This window comes from Rhinoderma darwinii, chromosome 5 (assembly GCF_050947455.1).
Source record: "Rhinoderma darwinii isolate aRhiDar2 chromosome 5, aRhiDar2.hap1, whole genome shotgun sequence".
NCBI classification, from domain to species: Eukaryota; Metazoa; Chordata; class Amphibia; order Anura; family Rhinodermatidae; genus Rhinoderma; species Rhinoderma darwinii.
Window position 1 is genome coordinate 92,767,729 of NC_134691.1, and position 17,643 is coordinate 92,785,371.

Consider the following 17,643-nt stretch of genomic DNA (forward strand, 5'->3'; position numbering starts at 1 on the left):
CTGACAGACACTCAATTAGACAATTCCTCTGCCTTGGCCTAATAGGCATACAGCTATGGCAACAGTGGGGGCCTTTGTTAGGTCCCGGTTGACATGGCAACCCATCGGTGGCCCGCGATTGATTTTGCAGGCTTCTGATGGGTAACTACTTAGATGCCTCAATCTCGTGGCACCGATGGATTACCATGGCAGCCGGTAGCCTAACAAAAGTTCACAGGATTGTCATCAGTAGCTGGCTATTAGGCCATGCCAGAGGCAGTGATACATTGGCAGGCAATAATGCTTTGGAATACTAAGTATATAAGCGATCAAAGAATTGGTGCGTCAAGTACCCTAGTGGGACAACAAAAAGTAATATGAAGTTGAGTAAAGTTTATAAAAAATTAAAAAGTACCCCCCCAAAAAAAAAAAAAATTGAATCCTTTTATCATTAAAAATGATTAGATTTCTTAAAAAAAAAACACAACTACATAGTAGGTACCACAGCAATCGTAATGACCCGTAGGATAAACATAAATGATTAGTTATACTGCACGACGCATGATGTTAAAAAAAAAAAAACGCAAACAACATTGATTAAATTCCTGGTTTGTTTTTCTTTACATTTTTTTGAAAGGCTAATCAATAAATTATATTTACCCCCAAATAGTACTAATTAAAATGACAAATGATACTGCAATAAATAAGCCCTCACACTGCTACATCGCTGAAAAAAATAAAAAACTTTTTGGATCTCAGAATGTGGAAACACAAAAAGTTTTATTGTGAAAAAGTGCTAAAAAATAATAAAAAAAGACTATACATATTTAGTATCGCCGTACTCGTACCAACCTGTACAATAAAGTTAGAGGCTCTGTCACCAGATTATAAAATCCCTATCTCCTATAGAATGTGATCGGCGCTGCAATGTAGATAACAGCAAAGTTGTTTTTTTTTTTTAAAAAACAATCATTTTTGCCCAAGTTATGAGCAATTTGCGATTTATGCAAATGAGCTTTTCAATGGACAACTAGGCGTGTTTTCTCGTTTTACCAACTGGGCGTGTATTGTGTTTTTGCCAACTGGGCGTTGTGAATAGAAGTGTATGACGCTGACAAATCAGCGTCATGCACTTCTCATCGTTCCCACCCAGCTTCTTTCACTGCAGAAACACAGCGTGACGTCACCCACAGGTCCTTCAACCTTGGCGTCGGACGAGAGAAGATACTCGTCTCGAGAGGGTAATATGCTCATCTCTAGGGAGTTTACTATGCTTACCTGCACACGGTGATGCTGCTGCAGATTCAACTGTACCCTCTCGGACGCCTGGAGACGATGCGTCTTCTCTCGTCCGACGACAAGGTTGAAGGACCTGTGGGTGACGTCACGCTGTGTGTCTGTAGTAAAAGAAGCTGGGTGGGAACGATAAGGTCAACCTTGGCGTCGGACGAGAGAAGACACATCGGTTCCAGGCGTCCGAGAAGGTACAGTTGAATCTGCGGCAGCATCACCGTGTGCAGGTAAGCATAAACACCGAAAAGGGCCATACTTACAAATGGACACAACTAGGTCAGAAACGCTGATGAAGAAGAGTGAGCAGGTGCTTTAAATAATAATAGCCACTCCCACTAGTCTTGAGGGTAGTGGTGTGTGGTGCATGGGATGTGTAATAAAGAATAATAAATGAATAGCGTATGTGCAAGTGTAATAATATAAGTGAAATATAGGGGGCAGTAATGAGTAAAGTGCCTCAATAAAAATAAATGAATAATGGGGTGCAAGTGTGTGAAACATGGAGGGATAGTGTGTAAGTCATGAGGCGCAACGTGTATAGCCAGGTAGAAGCCTCTTTGTGACGCCTTGATAATTCATAGAGCGAGCTACCCTGCTTGCTAAGCCAAACAACAACACACCATGCTCTCCCAGCATCAAAGACCCGGCTGTGTCCAAAAGAAGCAAATATAAGTAATAATGAAAAATACCTGGGGTATTAGTGATCATTTTGGCCAAAAGGATGCAAGCTCGCAATCCACGACAAGGATCCCCAGACTTGCAAGTCCCTAACTCCCTAACTGGAACGAAAAGCTCCTGATGCACAGACAAAACAGATAAAAACAAGGGGACATATATACAAAAACACCGAAAAGGGCCATACTTACAAATGGACACAACCAGGTCAGAAACGCTGATGAAGGAGAGTGAGCAGGTGCTTCAAATAATAATAGCCACTCCCACTAGTCTTGAGTGGAGTGGTGTATATGCATAGTAAACTCCCTAGAGATGAGCATATTACCCTCTCGGACGCCTGGAGCCGATGTATCTTCTCTTGTCCGACGACAAGGTTGAAGGACCAGTGGGTGACGTCACGCTGTGTGTCTGCAGTGAAAGAAGCTGGGTGGGAACGATGAGAAGTGCATGATGCTGATTTGTCAGCGTCATACACTTCTATTCACAACGCCCAGTTGGTAAAAACACAATACACGCCCAATTGGTAAAAACACAATACACGCCCAGTTGGTAAAACGAGAAAACACGCCCAGTTGTCCATTGAAAAGCTCATTTGCATAAATCTAAAATTGCTCATAACTTGGGCAAAAATGATTGTTTAAAAAAACAAAAACTTTGCTGTTATCTACATTGCAGCGCCGATCACATTCAATCGGAGTTAGGGATTTTATAATTTGGTGACAGAGCCTCTTTAACATGTTATTTTTACTGCACGGTAAATGGTGAAAAAAACAATGCAAAAAACAATGGCAGAATTGCTAATTTTTTTTTCATTCCGTTCCCAAAACAATTAATAAAAGCTAAATCAATAAATTATATGTACCCCAAAATGGTGTCATTGAAAAATACAACTCATCCTGCAAAAAACAAGCCCTTATATAACTACATCGATAGAAAAATAAAAAACGTATGGCTCTTAGAATGTGAGAATTAAAAAAATGAAAGAAAATGGTTTGGTCAATAAGTCCCAAACAGGTCCGGTCGTTATGGGGTTAATTAAAAATAGTTTTTACTGCGCTGCAGATCTTTTTTTTATGAATTTGTGTTTATATAGCTTTAGCAAATTAACTTTTATTAAAAATTCTGTTTATATTAAAACAGCTCCAAAAACGGTCGTAAAGAACACAGCAAAAAAAACGGCAGTTGCTTAAAAAAGTCTGAAAAACAGGAGCTGTTTTCCCTTGAAAACAGCTCTGTATTTTCAGACGTTTTTGGTTAAGCATGTGAAAATACCCTTAGTGTTATCCTGTGTGTTATCGGCACACAGGAGCCACTGTCACCCAAACTGTCGGTCCAGCTGACAGACGGAATGCTTACAGCTATGCACTTTCTATGTATAGTGCATACATAGAAGCTGGAGTTCGAAAAAGAAATAACATTTTTAATAAATGTCACATTTTAAAAATGTATATAAACTCATAACGCATACAATTCAAAAAAAGTCTACAAAAGGTTCACATAACCTTCAACCTTATTGAAGAGGTCTGTGCATGCAAGGCATCCAAGAAATATTGATGGACTAAAGCACATTTGCAGAGGGGAATAGTCCAAAGTTCTTCCTAAATTTTGTGCAAATCTTATGTGCAGCTTCAAGAAACATTTGTTGGAGGTAATTGCTGCTAATAAAGGAAATCTACAGGTTATTAAATTTACTTACGTTCTCTCCCTGCACTGTGAATGTTTACTCAATGTGCTCAATAAAAAACATGAACGGTACAACTTTTTGTATCTTATTAGTTTAGTTATTGTGTTTGTCTTTACCTGTGACAGATAACAATCAGATCACATTTTATTAGTAATCAAGGCAGAAATCCAGATAATTACAATTTATAAAAAATCTATTTATAAAATTTACGGCCAAAAGTGGCAGAGCAAGAGAGAGCCAGGGCTTAAATAAGCTCTAAAATGTAAGAGCTAACTGCGGACGCAGGCCTAGAAGCCTGAGATCGCGTAAACACCGCCGCAGACGGGGACAGGCGAGTAGAAGGGCGGGGTGTTCTAGCAGAGCGCCGCGTAGGCGGAATAACGCTGGGAGCTGTTGCTGCACTCTCTTCGAGGAGAGATTGGAGTCAAGCGCTCCCCTCTACCCGCATCCTCTGACTGATCAGCTCAGAAAACTCTTGCCGGTCCATAGTGAGGGAAAAATCACGGCCAAGAGAGGCAGAGCAAGGGAGAGCCAGGGCTTAAATGAGCTCTAAATTTAAATAGTAATGCCCCCTACCCAATCAGAGCTTTATTAGAATGAAGGGGCAGTAACTACACGACGTCAGCACACAAAAAAACCATTCTTGCCTACCAACTTGATTAACCCCTTAGGGCAACAGTCCCTGGCCCAGTGGCTATACGCCTGTGGGCCTACTAGTAATTCCAATTTCTAATGCAGTTACAACCCATAAATTGCTTCTATTTCATCAACTGGAGTATATCTAACAAGCTTCCGTCTATAACAGAAATTATATTGCTATAAGACATTGACTGCCTTTAAAGTGCATGCAACCAGACACAGGTTAGTGACCCAGTGACCTGCATTTCAATGACACTCATTTAGTCATTTGATTTGTCACATTACATTGAGAAGTGTAAAATAAAAACACACAGTTCCGGATTAAGCATGTATTTATAATCTCATTCAGTAGACATATAAAGGTAAGCAAATTCCTAATAGAGCACAAAGGTGGCGAATAAGTCATTGCTACAAAACGTCATACGGACGTCGTTCAGGATGCCATATTAAAATTTTATGTTAATTTTAGTTGTTTTTCTTTATCTTTCTGATTGCGTTATAGTAAAATATGTTTTACTATAAATCAGACACCCGCTTTAATTAATATGTGGGAGTAACATTATATGATTAATTTTGTACAGTTCATAAAACCTTTGACTCCTCAAATTCTACAATTACATATCAATATCTATGTAACATAGACCACATACCTCTAGCTTATTTTGCGGGGATTACTGCTAAACTTTGTGATTAAATTTCATTACAAAACGTGAAATAAAATGTACACTCATATGTCATGGGTCTGAAAGTGATCAAAACACAATACAGGGTCTAATTTGATTCCCATTTGTCTTTATACACACGGCTGTATTTGGGATTTTGAATCCTGACTACGTCACCCATAGGGGCCCAAATTGGACCTTTGTTGCCTCTAATTTTACACAGATGTTTTTTCTCATGGAAGGGAAATACCTCTACGTGCTGATTTTCAGATGTATTCTCCCTTAGACACATTGATTTTAGGGGGGAATACAGTGCCTCACAGAGGCACCACAGCGGCACACAGAACAGGTCCCTAATGCAGCCTTCTAGTTCACTCCCTGCTCTGCAATATGCCTTTATGCATATGGAATTGTTGTGAGGCCAAGGAGTACTTTTACGTATTAAGCATTGCAAAAATTGTGTTCAGTTCACTTTTACTATCTAGAGTTTCACTTGTTTGTTGTTTGCAGATTCAATTGATGGGAAACATGCCAGGAGGACTCAGTCCAGCAGCCCGTTGGGAGAGTTGTTTGACCATGGGCTTGACAGCTGGACAGCGTCTATCTTTCCATTGTCTCTGTTTTCAATATTTGGATGCGATTCAGGAGACGCTGGATTAACACCAATGAAGATGTATTTAGTGACTAGTGTTGTACTCTTCACCTTTATGCTCTCACACTGGGAAAAATACAACACTGGGGTTCTCTTTCTTCCGTGGGCATATGATATTAGCCAGTTGGTAAGCTGTTACTTTTGTCTTATATCTAACTTCTTTCTAGACTTTTCAGAATTACACAAGAGCCAGGTCAAAAGAAAACATTCATTATACTATGTATAGCAGAGTTTACATGTTTATTTCAATACAGAATAGGGGTTAAGTCACTGGAGGCCCTTATCTCCCAAAAGAAAAAAGGAACAGGCATATTGAAATCCAACATGACCGATTCTTGTTTCCTCCAGTCTGTCACTATACACATAGGTTGTCAAATTACATTTATCTAATGTGTATGCCCAGCTTACACATACGGTGGCTGACCTGTATCTCACCTGACTCCCCTATAAATGTCTACTGTCGGGGAAACAAGGTTTAGGCATGTTTAATTTCCTCTAGGTCTCTCATTCCCCCCCCGCCGTCCCCTTTCCATATGGCAATTAACTTGCATGCCTTGCCTATCTGAGTGTACATGTCTATGGGGGAGTAAGCACATTAATTTATGCTCTGTGTCTTGTTGCACTGGGCCCTTTTGCATGGGGCCATCATCTGGACTGGTCTATTACACTGACTGCCCAACCGTAATCTGCACTGTGACATAGTATTAAATCAATCAGTACCATGTGTTTAAAAACCTATGAACACAGCGCTCATAATGACGGCGGAGGATAACTGAAACAAAGGTAGAGAAGGTGTATGGCCACTAAAATGTTTACAATTGGCGGAGTTTTAACAAAACAAAGTTTACAAGGTGAAACCTTAATAAGTGGCTCCCTAATAATTTATGCACATCTCCATAATCCCAGTAGGTGAATGGATACTAGCTAGAATTATCGACAGGACTGTGTTTTATATTAACAAACTGTATAGTTACTTTGGTCTTTTTTATCAGTGATATAAACACTTACATGAGCCTTAACCGTGATTTTGTTGTTGTTCTTTCAGTCAATGACTTTGGTTTACATCCTCACTGCTATAGTTGGAGTAGAAACATTCCATAAATCGTTGTTCTCACATGTATACATGACGGATTTTTTAATTACATTCCTTGTAGGTATGTATGCCTAACTAGTGGAAATACATACTTAAAAGTACTTGAAACCCTATTTGATGCTTATGTCCCCCATGAGAATTAATGGGGAAAATCGGGTGCCTAATAACAGCAAGTATCAATAAAGTTAATAAAACAACTAGGGTAGCGGACTGCCAAGAGGGTCTAGATGAATCCACATTATGTTTTTCTTCTAAAGAATCAGAAGGTTCCTGACCACTAATGGAACAAAATATTCACAATTGTTCCTAATTTTTTGGTTAATTTCTTACATACAAAACTAACAACTTATAGTTGACCTGTCCCTATACTGCAACAGCTATGTGTTTATGCAAAGCATATGCAATAGCAAGTTGATATTTCTTGCCCAGTCAATATTATAGAGTAACTGGAAACCTTTTCGCAAGCATTTTTGGCTCCGTTCTGCCCTCTGCTGTCATTCATGCATAATTTCAAGAGAAAAATGGAAATGAATGACAAGGGAGTGGAAAAGGATAAAAAAAAAACTGATCTGATGGACCACGTGTGCATGCGTTACTTACATATTATCCTGTGGGCTGGATGCTTGTATGTGACTCATGGCAGCAATTATTAAGGGGCTTTTCTTTTGTAATATATGTTTGTTTAAAATTATCCTCCATTCCCCCACCGTCTCTGTGGATCCTTGCCACTTCAATATTATATTTCCTCCATAATAAAGTTTTGTCAAATGCCAGTAGTTTTGAGGTTTTATCCATAGTCACTGATCATAACATCGAAGCGACAGGGGACCATGGAGGCTGTTGGTGGGGGAACGGAGTTGAAATTTGTTGGTAATATTTTTTTTATCTGGGGAACAGAACTACACAAGTGCTACATACTATAAACACAAAAAAGCCTGAAGTGTGTATTAATTCCTGCTCTGAAATAAGAATTCTGAATGTGAGATAAATTACATAAATTATACTCTATGGCTGGATTCACACGAGCATGTTCGGTCTGTAAAGGATGGAACGTATTTCGGCCACAAGTCCCGGACCGAACACAGTGCAGGGAGCCGGGCTCCTAGCATCATAGTTATGTACGACGCTAGGAGTCCCTGCCTCTCCGTGGAACTACTGTCCCGTACTGAAAACATGATTACAGTACAGGACAGTTGTCCCGCAGTGTGGCAGGGACTCCTAGCGTCGTACATAACTATGATGCTAGGAGCCCGGCTCCCTGCAGTGTGTTCGGTCCGGGACTTTCGGTCGAAATACGTTACGTCCTTTACGGACCGAACATGCTCGTGTGAATCCAGCCTTAGGGTGCAGTCACAAGTGGCGTAATTTTCTGTAGCGGAAAAGTACTCTGCGGAAATTTACACCATGTATTCCTATGGGTGAAAAAATCTGCAACACATTAATGGTTTAAATTTCTGTGCAGAATTTTTCTGCTGCGGAAATAGTTTATTCAGCTTTTCCTGTATGTTTTGCTTATTTTGGATGCGGAATTTCATCATAGACTTCATTGCTATGTAAAAGTCTGCACTGAAATGCGCAACACTTCTACACAGCAAATTCACTACGAAATCCGCAAAATGAATTCTGCTATGGAATTTGCTGCGGAGTTACTGTTTTTTGGTGTGTGTTCTTACGCCACATGTGACTGCACCTTTAAGAGCAACTCTGTGATCCTAAGGGTATGTGCACACGATGACTGCATTTACGTCTGAAATTACGGAGCTGTTTTCAGGAGAAAACAGCTCCGTAATTTCAGACGTATTTGCATGTACTCTCGTTTTGCGAGGCGTCAATTACGGCCGTAATTTGGAGCTGTTCTTCATTGGAATCAATGAAAAACGGCTCAAATTACGTCTCAAGAAGTGTCCTGCACTTCTTTTGACGAGCCATCTTTTTTACGTGTCTTTTTTACTCTTAAAACGCCTCGTTTACGTCTGAAAATAGTTCGTGTGAACCCAGCCTAAGGGTATGTGCACACACAAAATAAAAAACATCTCAAGGGAAAACATCTTCAACAGAAAACATCTCCTGATTTTCAGAAGTTTTTTTTAATCAAAGTCGCGTTTTTCACTGCGTTTGTAACGGCTATTTTTGGAGTTGTTTTTCTATAGAGTCTATAAAAAATGGCTCCAAAAACAGCTAAAGAAGTGGCATGCACTTCTTTTTCGCAGCCTTTTTTTACGCGCCCGTTTTTAAAAAATCGCCTCGTCGGAAAAGAACGCAGTTTTTCCCATTGAAATCAATGGGCAGATGCTTGGAGGCGTTCTGCTTCCGATTTTTCAGCTGTTTTTCTGGATGTTTACGGCCCGAAAAACGGCTGAAAACACTCTGTGTGAACATACCCTTAGTGATTCAAACACGGCTTCTTGTAGAGGCTTACTCCAATCAATTTCTTCAATCCTTTGTGAAAACAAAAACTCACAATTACAAATTAGACATGGATTAAAGAGCAGATATTGTCCCATACAAAGTTCCATGTAATGATCCTTGCCCATCACGTTCCACGTTTTTGCTTCCCTAAATCACAAAGTTGCTTTTATAGAGGCTCTGTCGCCACATTATAAGTGCCCTATCTCCTATATAAGGAGATCGGCGCTATAATGTAGGTGACAGTAATGCTTTTTATTTAAAAAAACGATCTGTTCTCACCACTTTATTATCGATTTTAGATTTATGCTAATGAGTTGCTTAATGCCCAAGTGGGCGTATTTTTACTTTAGACCAAGTGGGCGTTGTACAGAGGAGTGTATGACGCTGACCAATCAGCGTCATGCACTCCTCTCCATTCATTTAGGCAGCGCATAGGGATCCTTTTAGATTGCTATGTGCTGTCTTATACTAACACATTAACAATACTGAAGTGTTTAGACAGTGAATAGACATTCCACGAGATGTCTATTCACAATCTCTGCACTTTGTTACTGTTTCTGTGCTAGTTACAGCAGAGGAAGCGTGATCTCGTTGTAACCTGTCATCTACAGCGTAATCTCGCGAGATTACGTGTCCTCGGCTGTAACTACCACAGACAGAGTAACGAAGTGCAGAGATTGTGAATAGACATCCCGTGGAATGTCTATTCACTGTCTAAACACTTCAGTATTGTTAATGAGTTAGTCTAATACAGCACATAGCGATCTAAAAGGATCCTTATGCGCTGCCTAAATGAATGGAGAGGAGTGCATGATGCTGATTGGTCAGCGTCATACACTCCTCTGTACAACGCCCACTTGGTCTAAAGTAAAAACACGCCCACTTGGGCATTAAGCCAATCATTAGCATAAATCTAAAATCGCTTATAAAGTGGTGAAAACAGATCGTTTTTTTAAATAAAAAGCACTGCTGTCACCTACATTATAGCGCCGATCTCCTTATGTAGGAGATAGGGCACTTATAATGTGGTGACAGAGGCTCTTTAAAGATTACGTCTGGTTTACTTAGTTGTCTGAGTTATTCTACAGTGTGAGAAAACAATAAAGCAAGTTTCGACTGTTTACTCTATAAACTCATAACACTTGGATATTTGGTTTAATAAAATAAGAAACGTAATGATCATCGTATAAGTGACTCAACTATTAACTACTCACTATATAACCCGAAAAAGAAATGATGCTGAAGAGACACGTAATGTATAAGGAAATAGAAAAATACTTTATTAACATACATGGTATGAGACAATAGACAATGCATAAAAACAGAAAAAATCCATAGACCAACAGTTAAAAAAGGGACAATAGGCTGTGTATCAGTCCAATATTCATGAATGGCAGATTAGTATCTGTGATTTGACTTTCAGGAGATAGTATATATAATATGCATATAATAAGGCCAATAAACCTTAGCTATACATCTAGTAAACTTGTGAAACCGAAATAAGGTCCACAGTAAAATAGAAGGTTAGTAAAAAACGCCATGTGTAAATATAACACTATGTAAGATGGCGATACAATGTAAGTGCAAAATATTGGTGAGCTACATAAGCAAAAACTAGCAAAAGTAGATAGACCATGAATATGGTCAAATGTAAATAGATACAACAATATGGATGCAGCAATATATAGCGAAAAATGAGGTCTATATCTATATGCACAAATACAACCTGGAAGAAAGAATCAATGGATGCATAATAAAGGTGGCAATTTAAAGCGGATAAAACATACCCATGATGGGATGCCAAGGAAGACACACAGCCAACGTCCACCCCAACGCGCGTTTCGGCGCAAATGCCTTCGTCTGGCTATATATTGCTGCATCCATATTGTTGTATCTATTTACATTTGACCATATTCATGGTCTATCTACTTTTGTCCCTTTTTTAACTGTTGGTCTATGGATTTTTTCTGTTTTTATGCATTGTTTATTGTCTCATACCATGTATGTTAATAAAGTATTTTTCTATTTGCTTATTACGTGTCTCTTCAGCATCATTTCTTTTTCGGGTTATATATTCTATTATGATGCTTTTGGGTGAACACCCTTGGATCAGCCCGTGTGACTTTGTTTAAACATTTCTCTATTTTCATATATTTAGTGGGCTATATTGATCCATGCTGCATTTTCGGTTGTATTAACTACTCACTGTTGTTGCATAAATTAGGATATATGGTCATTTATTTATATATATATCACTGAGTACTGTGGGGCAGATTTGTCAAAACTAGTACAAAGGAAAAGTGGAGCAAATGCCTACAGCAACAAGTCAGATTCCATCTCTCATTTCTGCTGATTGGCTGCTTTGGAAAACGACTACATTTTTTTCTTTGCACTAGATCTAATAAATCTCCATTATGTATATTCTGTTCTCATCTCTTTTAGAAAATAAAATCTCTTATATTTATTTGTTTTTGGTTTTTTTTAGGATGCAGTTTACTAATCGCCCTTCCCCAGACAGTGTATAACATTGTTATGTAAGTTGTTATTTTTAAAAATTTAATACGCATGTTAAAGGAGTAAATTTCTATAACCTGTGGCTGCGGAGGGGGAAGGCTAAAATGACTAACTTATATACCTGTCACATAGCAGTCTATATACACAAAACTAGAGCACATTTCATTCTGTTCTATGACCACAATTTGGTAAAAGTTAGCTTAAAAAAAGTACAAAAATATAAGCAGTGCTTAAAGAGGCTCTGTCACCAGATTTTGCAACCCCTATCTGCTATTGCAGCAGATAGGCGCTGCAATGTAGATTACAGTAACGTTTTTATTTTTAAAAAACGAGCATTTTTGGCCAAGTTTTGACCATTTTTGTATTTATGCAAATGAGGCTTGCGAAAGTCCAAGTGGGCGTGTTTAAAGTAAAAGTCCAACTGGGCGTGTATTATGTGTGTTACATCGGGGCGTTTTTACTACTTTTACTAGCTGGGCGTTCTGACGAGAAGTATCATCCACTTCTCTTCAGAACGCCCAGCTTCTGGCAGTGCAGACACAGCGTGTTCTCGAGAGATCACACTGTGACGTCACTCACAGGTCCTGCATCGTGTCGGACGAGCGAGGACACATCGGCACCAGAGGCTACAGTTGATTATGCAGCAGCATCAGCGTTTGCAGGTAAGTAGCTACATCGACTTACCTGCAAACGCTGATGCTGCTGCAGAATCAACTGTAGCCTCTGGTGCCGATGTGGCCGACACGATGCAGGACCTGGGGCAGGAAGTGAGTGACATCACAGCGTGATCTCTCGAGAACACGCTGTGTGTCTGCACTGCCAGAAGCTGGGCGTTCTGAAGAGAAGTGGATGATACTTCTCGTCAGAACGCCCAGCTAGTAAAAGTAGTAAAAACGCCCCGATGTACGCACATAATACACGCCCACTTGGACTTTTACTTTAAACACGCCCACTTGGACTTTTGCAAGCCTCATTTGCATAAATACAAAAATGGTCATAACTTGTCCAAAAATGCTAGTTTTTTAAAAATAAAAACGTTACTGTAATCTACATTGCAGCGCCGATCTGCTGCAATAGGAGATAGGGGTTGCAAAATCTGGTGACAGAGCCTCTTTAAAGCGAGCCTCTGGATTTGAGTTTGACATGTCATAGATATATGTCAAAAGCCTTCAATGGAGGAGGTCTGTAACCTGGGACCCAACGATCACAAGAACAAGGAAGGCTCACTGCCCTAATATGTGCTGAAACTCTCCAACTTTTAGCTCAGAGGACTTTGCTAGCTAAATGTTGATGACTTGCCCAGAGAGTTCACATCTTTTTGAGAGCCATCATTTAAATCTGAGATCTTTAGAGATCTCTGAGCTAAAATCCAAAGGGGCAGAATAACACTAGCAAGATCACTAAAGACACTTTGTTCTAGTGATCTATGCGGTTCCAACCTGTGTGTAAGTGCCTACAAATTTTATTTTATTTATTTATAATCTGGAAACACTTACAAACCCTTTTCAATCTTTTTAACCTAATGTACAGTTTCATTATATATAATATTAGAACATTGGTCTATATGTTCATGCCTGTAACAAATAAAACAACATCTGGGATAATAGCATTGGCTTGTATCTGGTTTGTTGCAGGTTGTCATACTTCTTGAAGAGAATTAAAACAAAAAAATACATTAATGAAGAAACTAAAGTCATAGGAGATGTCATTTGTATAAGGGATAAAATGCTGAGTTAGAAATAATAAAATATTAATTTGACACCAAAAATTACATCTTCCACCTCTTCTGCCTGCAGAGCTTATCGACAGAAAACCCTACTGAAGAGCTCCGTATATGAAGGACTTTTACCATTATTTTCTCCTTCCCTTTTATTTATTTTGTTGACTGTCTGGACCATTTTTTCTCCCTGTAATATCTTGGACAGACAGCCAAGGCTGTTTTTATGGATGGTCGGTATACTGTTCTCAAATGTAACTGTAAGTATGAGTTGGAGATGTTCTTCGTATAACTAGAAAGTCAACATGTTTGTTCCCTGACATTGTTTTTGGACACATAACCTACATTAGTGGTGCTTAACTACTATATTTTACCTTTTTATGGAAAAACATTAACAGCAAGTGTTTAGTTACATTTTACACAGTGCACCAAATTACATAATTGTGGGAGGTAAGAAAGGGGCTGCTCAAATCCACAGGTGGTAAACAATCATAAAGCAATAAAATCTCCAGTTGTGTTGCCTTCTATAATACTCAGTTTATTGAATATTTCATATACAGTATAACTCAATATAATTCAATACACATGGCTGTGAAAAAGTGTTTGCCCCTCATCATTTCTTCTATTTTTGCTAATTTTTCACATTTAAATGTTTCAGATTATGCAACTCATTTTAACATAAGATAAAGACAAGTAAACACAAAATGTAGTTATTAAATGATCAGTCTATTTATTGAGGATAAAGATCTGTACCACCCATGCAAAAAAAAAGAATTGCCCACCTAAACCTAATAACTGGTTAGGCCCCCCCTGGCAGTAACAACTGCAATCAAACGTTCGTGATGACTTCTGATAAGTCTTTTACATTCCTGTGGAGGAATTATGTCCCACTATTCTTTGCAGCATTGTTTTAATTTGGCTACATTGGGGGGTTTTCAAGCATGAACTGCCCGTCTAAGGTCATGCAACAGCATCGCAATGGTATTTAAGTCAGGACTTTGACTCAGCTGCTTCAAAACCGTAATTTTGTTTCCTTTGAACCATGCAGAGGTGGACTTGCTTGCATGCTTGGGATCATTGTCCTGCTGCATAACCCACTGAACTTGAGCTTTAGGTCAGAAACTGGCAGCCGACATTCACCATCAGGATTTTCTGATAGAGAGCAGAATTCACGGGGTCCTGCAGAAGCAAAGCAGCCCCAGACCATCACACTACCATGTTTAAATGTTGGTATGATCATCTTATGGTTGAATGCAGTGTTAGCTTTAAGCCAGATGTAACAAGACCCATGTCTTCCAAATAGTTCTACCTTTTACTTATCAGTCCACAGAATATTATTCCAAAAGTCTTAGGCCCCATGCCCTCTTCAGTTTTTTCCTTCAGGGTGCTATCCGTTTTTGTCACTGATAGCACCCTGAACCCATTCATTTCAATGGAGCCATGCACACTTCAGTTTTTTTGACGGTCCGTTGCTCCGTTCCGATCCAAAGTAGAGCATGTCCTACTTTGGTCCGGGATTCCGTGACCGTGAGGCCCATGCAAGTCAAAGGGGCCGTCAAAAAAACTGAAGGCACACGGAAGGCATCCGTGTGCCGTCCGTGTGTGACGGAGCCGTTGCCTAGCAACCGCCGGGCGGGCAGTAAAACATAACAGAAATATTACACTAATCGGCAGCCACTTGACTCTATCAATCACTGATAGAGAAAAGAGGCTTCTGATTAAAAATAAAATAAAAATCAGTTCATACTTACCCGGTCGTTGTCTTGGTGACGAGTCCCTCTTCTTTCTCCAGTCCGACTTTCAAGAATGACGTGGCAGCCTGGGATTGGCTGCAGAGGCAGCTGCAGCCTGTGATTGGCTGCAGAGGCGGTCACGTGGGATGAAGCGTCATCCCTGGAGGCCGGCCTTCTGACCGCCACTACAGCCAGTGATTGGCTGCAGCGGCGACATGGATGAAACTTCAACGCTGGAGGCCGGACAGGAGGAAAGTAAGTATGAAATTTTTATTTTTTTTATAACATTCAAATTGTATTTTCCGCGCGCCGAGCATGGTACTGTCAAGGGGGCTGAAAGAGTTACCGCCGATCAGTGCAGCCCATTAACTCTTTCAGCACCCTGGACAGGACCATGCTCGGCGCACGGAAACGGAAATACGGAGTGCACACGGGAGTGCACTCGGCCGATAAAACGGACACACGGATCCGTCAAAAACGGCCGTGAAAACCGTGTCTGAAGTGTGCACGAAGCCTTAGGCGTTATCTAGATGTATTGTGGCAAATGTAAGACGAGTTTGCGCCTTGTAACTCTCTCATAGATCTAAATTTTTTGCCCAGTGTCTTTCTTATTGTGGAATCGTGTAAATTGGCCTTAACTAAGGCAAGTGAAGCTTGCAGTTCTTTAGATGTTTGTCTGGGTTCTTTTGTGACCTCCTGAATGAGTCGTCGATGCGCTCTTGGAGAAATTTTGATAGGCCAGCCACTCCTAGGAAGGTTTACCAGTTTTTCAGGTTTTCTCCATTTGTGGATAATGGCTTTCACTCTGTGTAATGACAGGGGGGTAGGGAAACAGACAGTGAGCCCTAATCTACCCACCACTCAGTCCCTGCCTACTTGCAACGACCCACCCTAGGCAACGGGGTACAACTGGGCGACGGTCCCTACGCTCAATAGGTGCACGACAGACAAACAGACAAGGGGACACAAGCAAAGGGAAATGGGGCAGTTGCCCACGGCAACACCGCGAGCAACAAGAGAGGTGAACGAGCCGAGTCAAACCAGGAGTGTACGAGGTACCAAACGCAGAGCAGGAGAGTAGTCAGTAAGCCAGGGTCAGTATGAAGCAAGGTCAAATAGCTAGAAGCTGCAGCAAGGCCAGGAAACCACGCGAGAAGAATCACAAGCAAAGGAGGAACAGGAAAGGCAGGTATAAATAGACAGAGGGCGGGAGCTAGCTCCGTCTGGCCAGGCTGCGATAGGCTCTCCCACTCCTAAGCCTGCCATCCTGAGTGGTGGAAGATGGAGTCAGTCTCAGAGACATAGAACCAGGTGCAGACTGATTACCCATGGGCGTATACACAGAAGTTGTGCCTGGCAGATCCTTTGCAGTACCCCCCTTTTATGACGGGCCACCGGACCCTTTCTAAGTGGACCCGGTTTATTGGGGAAACGAAGGTGGAACTTCCTGAGCAATACTCCAGCGTGAACATCCCGGGCGGGTACCCAAGTCCTCTCCTCAGGCCCGTATCCTCTCCAATGGACCAGGTACTGGAGGGAGCCTTGGACCATCTTGCTGTCCACAATTTTGGCCACCTCGAATTCCACCCCCTCAGGGGTGAGAACGGGAACAGGAGGTTTCCTCGAGGGAGCCAAGGACGGGGAGCAGCGTTTAAGGAGGGAGGCATGAAACACGTCGTGTATACGAAAAGATGGGGGCAACTCCAGTCGGAAGGAGACAGGATTGAGGACTTCAATGACCTTATACGGCCCTTTAAACCGGGGAGCAAACTTCTTGGACGGGACCTTAAGGCGCAAGTTCTTAGACGATAACCACACCAGATCCCCGACCATAAACAAGGGGTTAGCAGAACGTCTACTATCAGCCTGAGTTTTTTGTATGCTCTGGGACGCCTCTAGGTTCTTCTGAACCTGGGCCCAGACTGTGCACAGTTCCCGATGAACGACCTCTACCTCGGGATTGTTGGAACTACCAGGTGAAACTGAGAAGAACCGTGGATTAAACCCAAAATTACAGAAAAAGGGGGAGACCCCTGACGAGTTACTGACCCGGTTATTAAGGGAAAATTCGGCGAGGGGAATGAATGAGACCCAATCATATTGACAGTCAGAGATAAAACACCTTAAATATTGTTCTAGAGACTGATTAGTCCTCTCGGTTTGGCCATTAGTTTCAGGATGGAAGGCAGAGGAGAAGGACAGATCAATCTCCAACTTTTTACAGAAGGCTCTCCAAAACAATGAAACAAATTGTACCCCTCTGTCCGAAACAATATTGACAGGGACCCCATGGAGACGCAGGATGTGTTTGACAAACAAGGTAGCTAACGTCTTAGCATTGGGTAGTTTCTTGAGGGGCACAAAGTGGCACATCTTACTGAAGCGGTCTACTACAACCCACACCACCGACTTGCCTTGAGATGGAGGCAAATCGGTGATAAAATCCATGGAGATATGGGTCCAAGGTCTCTGGGGAATGGGCAAAGAACGTAGTAAGCCCGCTGGTCGGGACCTGGGCGTCTTGGACCTAGCACAAACCTCACAAGCGGCGACGTAGGCCTTAACGTCTTTAGGCAACCCAGGCCACCAATAG

At 41.1% G+C, this 17,643-nt stretch overlaps 1 protein-coding gene across 2 annotated transcripts in view; it reads left to right on the forward strand.

The window, feature by feature from the left end:
• LOC142651491 (ethanolaminephosphotransferase 1-like) overlaps nucleotides 1-17,643 on the forward strand; it is an 80,663-nt gene that overhangs the window by 43,685 nt on the left and 19,335 nt on the right. For both annotated transcript variants that reach the window (XM_075826271.1, XM_075826270.1), the window contains exons 5-8: nucleotides 5,443-5,711; nucleotides 6,630-6,738; nucleotides 11,572-11,620; nucleotides 13,397-13,577. In XM_075826271.1, the coding sequence (XP_075682386.1) occupies nucleotides 5,443-5,711; nucleotides 6,630-6,738; nucleotides 11,572-11,620; nucleotides 13,397-13,577 (608 nt within the window). The remainder of the gene's footprint in view (nucleotides 1-5,442; nucleotides 5,712-6,629; nucleotides 6,739-11,571; nucleotides 11,621-13,396; nucleotides 13,578-17,643) is intronic.